General features: G+C 45.5%; 1 protein-coding gene across 1 annotated transcript; it reads right to left on the bottom strand.

Annotated features, from left to right (window-relative positions):
- Window positions 1-1610: 1610 nt before the first annotated feature.
- On the bottom strand, window positions 1611-2621 carry LOC149470140 (rhodopsin, GQ-coupled-like). Its single transcript, XM_089666973.1, has one exon. The coding sequence runs from the start codon at window positions 2619-2621 to the stop codon at window positions 1611-1613; it is 1011 nt and encodes a 336-aa protein (XP_089523099.1).
- Window positions 2622-10338: the final 7717 nt, after the last annotated feature.

Raw genomic sequence — 10338 nt, forward strand, 5'->3', positions numbered from 1 at the left:
TTGTAATGCATGCTGGGAGCAATAATTATATCAGAGCAGTAAAAGAGAGGTTCATTTCTGAATACTGGAGCAAATGAGGAGCTACTCTCCAAAGCAACCAGTTTAATTTCCTCTTTTAGCAAAAAAAAAACGTAAAATGGTTAATTAAAAGATGAGAAAGGGAACCTGATTAGTTGATATGGGCAACAGCTCAAATTTTTCCACTTGAATTATCTCAGATTTTCAATCATCAGCTTTGTGGTCATTCTGGTTTTCTAATTGCTGACCACCATCCACTTTATTTACAATGCAATAGACAGAAATACTGATGTGTGGGGACAGTGGCCTGTAGCGCCAATCATATTTCTGTTGAATAGAGTCACATCGGTGACAGATTCCTTTGGATTGTGTGTTGGTGGTTACGCATTTTACGCATTGCCCATATATGGACTTCCTTGCTATAATAGGTACTCATTATCCCCACCTGATTTTCAACCTATGCAAGTACAGGAGGAAATGATCAGATGCATCAGTATCGTAATAAGTGCATTGTTACCCTCCAATATATTTCCTTCAGTCATTACATCAGCCAAGTGCAGTCTATGTATCATAAGCTACAATTTGCCACATACTATGCCACTATACAATACTGGTGTCATTGCTGGTTAGCTTATAAAAACAAATTTGTGAACCAAAAAAAAAATAATCAGTCAGTGTAAAAGGCAATGTCAAGAGTGTCAGAGACTTTCCAGTGTAATGAAAGATATCTACAACTGATTGTGCACTCAACCCCTGGCCATACACCTTGCAATCTAAATGTGCAATATCTACCAAAAACCAAGCAGTAGAAGCCCTACCTAACCAATGCATTCAGATTGTACCTAGTCAGGTTGACTGTCAGCGTTTTTGGTAGACTGGCAGGTTGTTCAATCAGATTGCAACATGTAAGCTCAGCTGAAGAAAAAGGAATGATCCTTTCACTGCTCACATATCAAGTCATTGATCAAACAAGTCTGGAGGGAAAGCGTTGGCAGGTTTTGTCATCTGGCAATCAATGATGGCCCTGAAGACCTGATAAGGTTCAGCAATACAAGTGTAAGAACAAGAAAGCAGATAATAGCCATGCTGTTTTGGTCTCTTCTGCCCCCTCACCATAAACTGACCCTGTCCTTTAAGAAAGATCACAGAGGTTTGTGAATCAGGGAAGGCTAACATTGTGAAGTAATCACTGAGTTCCAAAACAGACATTTCAAGCAAGTCAACTCAGGATCTGCCTGGTACATTCAAATATACATGAAACTGGCAGGCAGGGTATTCCCTTTAAGGTGCCCTTTAAGATGTGTAGCTTGTATTGGAGATCTACTAAACCCATCGTCAATAGATCGCGAATTCACTTACTGAAAGTTATAAAGAGACCACCAAAATGAACATTGAGGTTGTTTTTGCAGGCACTGGTTAGTGACAGGAGTTAAATGCCTAGACTGTCCTTGGATGTGACTTGATACTGACAATACAATCCCCTGCACTGAATCTGCCCTTTGAAGAGGAGCTGCATCCCTGGCTATGAACCGAGTCCAGGAGCTTGCACTCCATCCATGTACATTCCTTGGAAAATCCCAAATCGCAGCAGCTCAGCGCTCAGATGTCTGGCAGCAGAAGCAGCGCAAGGAGACGAAGAGCTGGCGCGCCCCCTCGCGGAACCGCTGGTCACACACGCTGTAGATGATCACGTTACAGCAGCTGTTGCTCGCAAGTATCCAAAAGGCAAAGAAAGAGAAGGTGCACCACTGGTATCCCAGCACATTGCCCACCACAAACACAGCTATGGGGGTAAAAGAGACTGTGAAGGCCATGGTCAAGGTCCCTATGGTCTTGGCAGCCTTGATGTCAGAGAAGGAGACTCTGAGGGGCTCCTGGTCTGTCCCAGATAAGAGTTTCCTCCTCCTGGTGTACTGGTGGATGGTGGTGAGAGACAGGGCATTGATGATCAGGGTGCCCCCTAAGAGGCTGAAGTCAAAGGCAGGAAAGAGTAGAAGGATCTGCCAGACATGGGCAGGGGAGGCAGGGGCAGGGGCATAGTTGCACATTCTGCTGCAGCGGTTGTACTCCAGAACTATGCCACCCTGGCTGAAGATCATGGGGGTCATGGCAAGGAAGAAGCTGGCAGTCCAAGAAAGCAAAATCAGCAGCAGTGTCCTCCTCCTGGTGATCACCACCTCCTTGTGCAGTGGCTTCAGGATGGCAATGCTCCTCTCAATGGTCAGCAGGAAGATGGTGCTGATGGAGACCAAGGTGCAGCCAGCAAAGACTGGTCCTATCAGGTAACAGGGGTGCCAGGAGCCCACAAAGAGCACTTCATAGCCCCCCTCTGCAGTGGAGGCATTCAGAGACAGCATCCTTATCTCCCCGTACACTGAGAAAGGGACCACCAAGATGCCCAGAGCCAGGTCTGCCACTGCCAGTGAGGTCTTTAGGTAGCCCTGTGGGGTGCGGATGTGCTTGGTGCCCAGGAAGACTGCCAGGATCACCGAATTGCCCAGCAGGATGGCCAGAAGTAGGATGATCATAAAGCTGACAGTGAAGATTCGGTTCCCAGAGGAGCAGCAGCCACTACAGTTGGTGTGATTGAGGTCTGTGAGCATCCTTCCAGGGAGACAGGGGGGTCTGTGCACCTTGTGCTGTCCTCACTCTTCTCCCTGCCTCTTACCCCTTCATCATCATCTTCATCAGTAGCTCTCTTCCCCCTCCTCTGCTTCTTGCATCACTCTATCACTTCTGCCCTCTCCTACTCTTGTCATGTCTCCTGTAGTACAATCCGTGTTATCTTCCTGCCCCTTCCCATAGAAGTTCAGATGCAGAACCAGACCCATCCTCAACCCCTCCTGTCTGCTACACACTATTCTCTTCTATCCCTGTCACCTCATTGTCACTGCAGCCTCTGCCTACCACTTCCCTACCTTGGCACTACCATCTGACACTGCACTATAATTTATGTATGCCCTGCGAGCTCTGCCATCTCTGACACTGCGCTATGATCTATGTATGCCCTGCTGGCTCTGCCATCTCTGTCACTGGGCTATGGTCTATGTATGCCCTGCTGGCTCTGCCATCTCTGTCACTGGGCTATGATCTATGTATGCCCTGCTGGCTCTGCCATCTCTGTCACTGGGCTATGATCTATGTATGCCTTGCTGGCTCTGCCATCTCTGTCACTGCGCTATGATCTATGTATGCCCTGCTGGCTCTGCCATCTCTGTCACTGGGCTATGATCTATGTATGCCCTGCTGGCTCTGCCATCCAACTGACACTGCGCTATGGTCTGTGTATGCCCTGCTGGCTCTGCCATCCAACTGACTGCGCTATTGTCTATGTATGCCCTGCTGGCTCTGTCATCCAACTGACACTGCACTGTAATCTATGCAGCATGTTCTGCTGGCTCTGCCACCCCACTGATGCTCTATAATTTATGCATGCCCTGCTGGCTCTGCCATCCAACTGACACTGCGCTATGATCTATATATGCCCTGCTGTCTCTGCCATCCAACTGACACTGAGCTAGACTATGTATGCTCTGCTGGCTCTGCCATTCAACTGACACTGCGCTATGGTCTGTGTATGTCCTGCTGGCTCTGTCATCCAACTGACACTGCGCTATGGTCTGTGTATGTCCTGCTGGCTCTGTCATCCAACTGTCACTGCGCTATGATCCATGTATGCCTTGTTGGTTCTGCCATCCAACTGACACTGCGCTATGGTCTGTGTATGTCCTGCTGGCTCTGTCATCCAACTGACACTGCACTGTAATCTATGCAGCATGCTCTGCTGGCTCTGCCACCCCACTGATGCTCTATAATTTATGTATGCCCTGCTGGCTCTGCCATCCAACTGACACTGCGCTATGATCTATGTATGTCCTGCTGGCTCTGCTATCCAACTGACACTGCGCTTTAGTCTATGCATGACCTGCTGGCTCTGCCATCCAAATGACACTGAGCTAGGCTATGTATGCCCTGCTGTCTCTGCCATCCAACTGACACTGAGCTAGGCTATGTATGCTCTGCTGGCTCTGCCATCCAACTGACACTGAGCTAGGCTATGTATGCTCTGCTGGCTCTGCCATCCAACTGACACTGCGCTATGGTCTGTGTATGTCCTGCTGGCTCTGTCATCCAACTGACATTGCGCTATGGTCTGTGTATGTCCTGCTGGCTCTGTCATCCAACTCTCACTGCGCTATGATCCATGTATGCCCTGTTGGTTCTGCCATCCAATTGACACTGCGCTATGGTCTGTGTATCTCCTGCTGGCTCTGCCGTCCAACTGACACTCCACTGTAATCTATGCATGCTCTGCCATCCCACTGATGCTCTATAATCTATGTAAATACCTCTGGCTCTGCCATCCAACTGACACTGCACTATGATCTATGTATGTCCTGCTGGCTCTGCTATCCAACTGACACTGCGCTTTAGTCTATGCATGACCTGCTGGCTCTGCCATCCAAATGACACTGCACTGTAATCTATGCATGCTCTGCTGGCTCTGCCATCCCACTGATGCTCTATAATCTATGTATGCCCTGCTGGCTCTGCCATCCAGCTGACACTGCGCTATGATCTATGTATGTCCTGCTGGCTCTGCCATCCAACTGACACTGCGCTAGTCTATGCATGCCCTGCTGGCTCTGCCATCTCACTGACACTGTCCTGTATAACAACTCTCTCCTCTATGTGTGACATAACTGCAGCGTAATTTATGCACAACATGTAGGCATTATTATTTCATTGAATCAGCATCACAGTCCTAATGTATACCTTTTATTCTTATCTGTTGCTGGCTCTACACTATATGCCTATTGACTAAAAAGTATTATTATATATCTTCTATATCTTCATTGTGGTCTCACCATATCCGTGGTGTTGTGTGCTTTGTAATCCCTTATGTCCCCAGATCTCAGTATTACCCTGGTATAGCCTTACTCTGCCCCCCTTATTCCATAATCTGAATATTACTGTCATATATTCTTGTTATATATTCTTGTTATATAGTCTGTATCTCAGTATTAGTCATACAGGCTTACCATACCTCCCTTATTTTTTCATCTCATTATTACTGATGTAATCTTACTATGCCTCCCCTCATTCTATAATCACAATATTACTGTTATTATAGTTTTGCTATGGCTCTGTTTATTCTATAATCTCATTATTACATACAGTTATATATTCTTACTATGTCCCCTTATATTATAATCTCAATATTTCTGTTATACAGCTTTGTTATGCCCTCCTTAAATTGTAATCCTATTATTACTTACAATGGTTTCTTTTTACAATTCCCTCTTCTATAATCTCATTATTACAGTTTTATTGTCTTATTGTGTCCTCATAGTCTAAAAAAAATATTTCTAATGTTCCACTGACTCTGTGATGGAATAGTTTCTCTATATCTCTGGCTCTGTGATCTCTCTATTACTGAGGCCACTTATCTCACTATTAATTCAGAGGGGTTCATTGCGATCCGCTCTCTAACTGTTACTCCTGTGAAAGATTATTGGATGATCTTACTCTAGTACACTATTACTCCATCCATACCCCTCTATTATTGCAGTATGTTAATGATCCGTAATCGTACTCTTACTTCACTACATTTTTAATCAATTACCTTACAATTACTGTAATACACTATTACTCTATCAGCCTACAATAAAGTGCTGTAAATTGTGCATTCAGTGACAGCTGTCACTCCATTCCTCATTGTATGTATATATAGACTATCATCCATCAGTATATCCCACTCCACTGCGCACATGCTCCTCTGCTCCCAGCTTCTGTTCTTTTCCAACTTACCTCTCCTTTTCCTATCCTCATTACCTCCCCTTCATCCTCATTACCCCCTCTCCATCCTCATTACCCCCTCTCATATCTCACTACCTCCCCTATCCAATCTCATACCCCTTCCCCATTCTCCTTACCCCCTCTCCAGCCTCATTACCCTCCTTGCATCCTTATTAACATTCCTGTCATCCTCATTATCATCGCCCGACCCTTACCCCTCTTCATCCTCTTACCTCCCCTCCATCCTCATGAACACCCTCTCCATCCTCATTACTCCCTCTCGAATTTCATTAGCCACCCTATCCAATCTCATTACCCCTTCTCCATGCTCCTTACCCCCTCTCCAGCCTCATTACCCCCTCTCCAATGTCATTACCCCTTCTCCATCCTCCTTACCCCTTCTCCATCCTCCTTACCCCCTCTCCAGCCTCCTTACCTCCCCCCTTGCATCCTTATTAACCTTCACCTTCCTCCCATCTTCATTATCACCTCCCGACCCTTATTACCCTCTCTTTATCCTCTTACCTCTCCTCCATCCCCATTACCCCCTCTCCAATTTCATCACCCATTCTCCATCCTCATTACCTCCTCTTTATTCGTATGACCCCCTCTACATCTTTATTAACCACTGTGAATCCTCACTACCCTTTCTCCCTCTTTATTACCCCCCCCCCCTCCACCCTCTTACCTCCCACCCATCCTCATTACCTATCTGTGTTCTCATTACTTTCCCTACATCCTTGTTACCTTTCCTCCAACCTCATTACCCTTCCTTATCTCTATTGCCCCCTATTCAATCTCATTACCCCTTCTCCATTCTATCTTTCCCTATTACCTCCACTGTGTCCTCACTACCCCTCATTCCCACCTCTCTATATACACAGCTGGGTGCACTATGTACTCTCTGGGAACTTTCTCTGACTTCTATGTGTGGATGAACGTATTGCAGTTCTCTAGGTGTGGATGAATGTGTCTCAGTTTTTTTTATTACTTTTCTGTTACATTGCTGTTAATAGCTGCTGATCCTGTCAGTTTCAATCTATAAGGCACTTCCTGTAATAGGGTGACGATGCTAAGTACCTGTTCCTAATGCTGTGGTAGTATTAGCACCTTGTCATGGACATAGCTGTTCTGGGACTACAAGGGTCGACTACGACACCAATGAATCTCTTCACCTGCTGCACTTCTTCCTTCAGACAAGAGGATTGATGCATAGCAGTCATGTGAATGCTAACCAAGTTGAAGAAAAATGTCTGTATACAGAATACACAACACATTTCTGCAACATATACACATTTTTTTCTCCTTGCTTTATCCCTGCAAGGACAGAAAAATGTCTGTTGATTCTGCCAGAAATATACTCAGCTCCTAATTTCCAGCTGTGGGCTGACAGCATTCTACCTTTGCTGCACTAAAATCATAAGGAATGTTGTCAGCCCTTGGGGTAATATTCCCCCCCACCATCAGCAACAGTGGGTCATAGTTCCTGCCACCAGGGGCGGACTGACAACTCATGGGGCCCCCTGGGCAATAGGGGATCATGGGGCCCCTGTGTCCTTGCCCAAACTTAAAAAAGCCTATGAAAAAGGTACCAGGGGCATCTCATGGGGCCCCCTATTGACCCGAGGCCCTCGGGCAGCGCCCGAGTTTCCAAATGGTCAGTCCGCCCCTGCCTGCCACTAACACCAATAATGGGGCACTATTCCTCCCACTGACACCAATAATGGGACATTATTCCTCCCACTAACACCAGTGATGGGGCATTATTCCTTCCACTGACAACAATAATTGGGAATTATTCCTCCCACTGGCACCAACGGTAGGGCACTATTCCTCCTACTGACTCTAATGATGGGGCACTATTCCTCCCACTGACTCTAATGATGGGGCACTATTCCTCCCACTGACACCAATGATGGGGAATTATTCCTCCCACTGACACCAATAATGGGGCATTATTCCTCCCACTGACACCAATAATGGGGCATTATTCCTCCCACTGAAATTAATGATAGGGCACTATTCCTCCTACTGATGCCAACAATGGAACACTATTCCTCCCACTGACACCAATAATGGGGCATTATTCCTCCCACTGAAATCAATGATAGGACACTATTCCTCCTACTGATGCCAACAATGGAACACTATTCCTCCCACTGACACCAACAATAGGAAACTATTCCTCCCATTAATACCAGTGATGGGGTACTATATCTCCCATTAAAACCAATGATGAGGTCAGGGGCGGACTGACAACTCATGGGGCCCCCGGGCAATAGGGGATTATATGGCCCCTGTGTCCTCGCCCACACTCAAAGCATACACCCAAAAAAGCCTATTAAAGGTACCAGGGGCATTTCATGGGGCCCCCTACTGACCCCGGGCCCTCGGGCAGTGCCTGAGTGCTCAAATGGTCAGTCCGCCCCTGGATGAGGTATTGTTTACTCCCACTGATGCCAGGACATTTTCTTCTCCCACTGGCCACAGTCTGGCCCCCTCTGAAGTCTGAAGGACAGTAAATTGGCCTTTTATAAAGTTTGGAGACCCCTGCTCTAGAGGGAATTAGCCAATAGGTGTAACCAATTTAACCAATGGTTACATTTATTTGGTAATTCCGTCTGGCATTCTCTAGCATTGTTACATTGTATCTCTTAAGAAGACTTTTGTGATTCCTATGCTCATCAGCTCCACATAGTGACCATAATTCAGTATTTTACTACTGCCCATAATAACTCAACAGTCAAGCAGAAGAGAATAGCTCTGCACATTTTTTATAAGTAGCCCTCCAAGTCTTCTCACCACCCAAGGTTTCCTTTATAACTTTGTTGCTGTGACTCTACATGAAACCAAATTTTCATTTTATTGTGCAGCAAAAAACCACAGGTGCACCACCACCCTCAGATGGAGTCAGAGTCACCCTCTGGAGTGGACCTTCAGTAAGTAGGGTCAAGTCTTTTTCCCATGGTTCCCAGGTTTATGCTCTTCCTGATATCACCTCCGTATCCTGCATTACACTCAATCTGATGTTGGTGAGAAAATAAGACATAAAGGACATATTAAATGTGGAAACAGGAGTTTTTATTTAACATTTAGTATTTTATATATATGTTTATTTCTTTATATATTTATTTATTTTAATCACAGAAGTTTTAGTACTGCACTGAGGCTGACTTCAAGTTAAGGTATTTACAATGATTTCTTTAAAAAAAATGTTCAATGACAGTGGTGTCCCGAGGCAGGTGCGAGGGGTGCGGTCCGCACCAGGTGACACCAACCCTAGGGACGCCTCTGTTCAATGATATATTAACCATTTGAGTACCAGCCTATAATACTTCTTCTCTACTGAGCCATTTTTTCAGTTGTTAGGGCACTGTACCCAAAGGAATTTTATACTATACAGAGGGAGATTTATTTTGGTGGTAACCCCTGCTTCTTTATTTGTATTTTTTTTTACTACAAAAAAGTTAAAAGACATTTTGAAAAAAAATTTTGCTTACTTTCTGTTATAAAACAGGAAACTACAAAAACTCCTCAACATCACCTTTTTTGAAAGGCAGACACCTCAAGGTGCTCTTCCTTTTTTGGCCAAGATTTTTTGTAAATTAAGATAATTCTGGTATTGAAGTGGTTAAAATGAAGATCCTAATATTGGTGCACCAGAAACAGCATATTTGTGTTTGAGATCAGGCTATTGCAGGTCAGCTGGATGACTTAACATGTTGTAGCTCTATCACCTCCCCCTGACTCTGGAGGACCATAGAACCTTCCAGAAGTTGGTGAGCAGGAAGGGGTGGAGACCCAATCAGCATGTTTATGGGAATCCGGCCAATCCCACATTTAGAGGCCCCGCTAGAATGGTGGACTGGCCCATAAATATGAGAGAGTGAGACTGGTAGAGGAGTCAGGTGAAAGATGAAGTGCTGAGGAGACTGTCAGTGCCTGGAAGAGGTCCCCTAGGTCTAGTACAGCAGCACTCTCTGGGATCTACAAGGGGAAAGACTGCCACATGTAGTGCTGGGCTCAATCCTTTATCCTTTTCTCAGGAGATCTTCTGATTAGCCAGGAGGGCTGGTAGTGTTTGTAAGCCATAGAGCTGGAAGCAGCTTTTCAGGGGAAGAGAAGATATCCCTGCATGTAATTACAAATATTTATGTTTATTTGTGAGGGGCTGCTAGTTCCTCACCCATAAAGTGCTGTTGGTACTGATCCACAACGACTGACCACTTTCAAGAAAAGAACAGTCCAGGACCTGCTTTTGTACATAGGAAGGAATTTGTGTGCCCCTTCATTGATTCAAGCCAACTTGGCATCCCATAATCCCTATTTCGCTATCCAAGTTGATTTCCCTTAATAAAACAACAAAACCAAGCCCACAGACTGGTTACTGTCTCCTGGATGTAAGTCTGTGTGAGAAATACCTGTTGCTTGGCTGTGCAGAGAGAAGCTTAGGGGAACCCACATCACAGCAGCCCTTATGAGGGTAGCACTACAGTAGCATCAGATCTCCCATGGTCATGT

Source organism: Staurois parvus, unplaced genomic scaffold (genome assembly GCF_062004578.1).
Source record: "Staurois parvus isolate SC_StPar_1 unplaced genomic scaffold, SC_StPar_1.0 ptg000052l, whole genome shotgun sequence".
NCBI lineage: Eukaryota > Metazoa > Chordata > Amphibia > Anura > Ranidae > Staurois > Staurois parvus.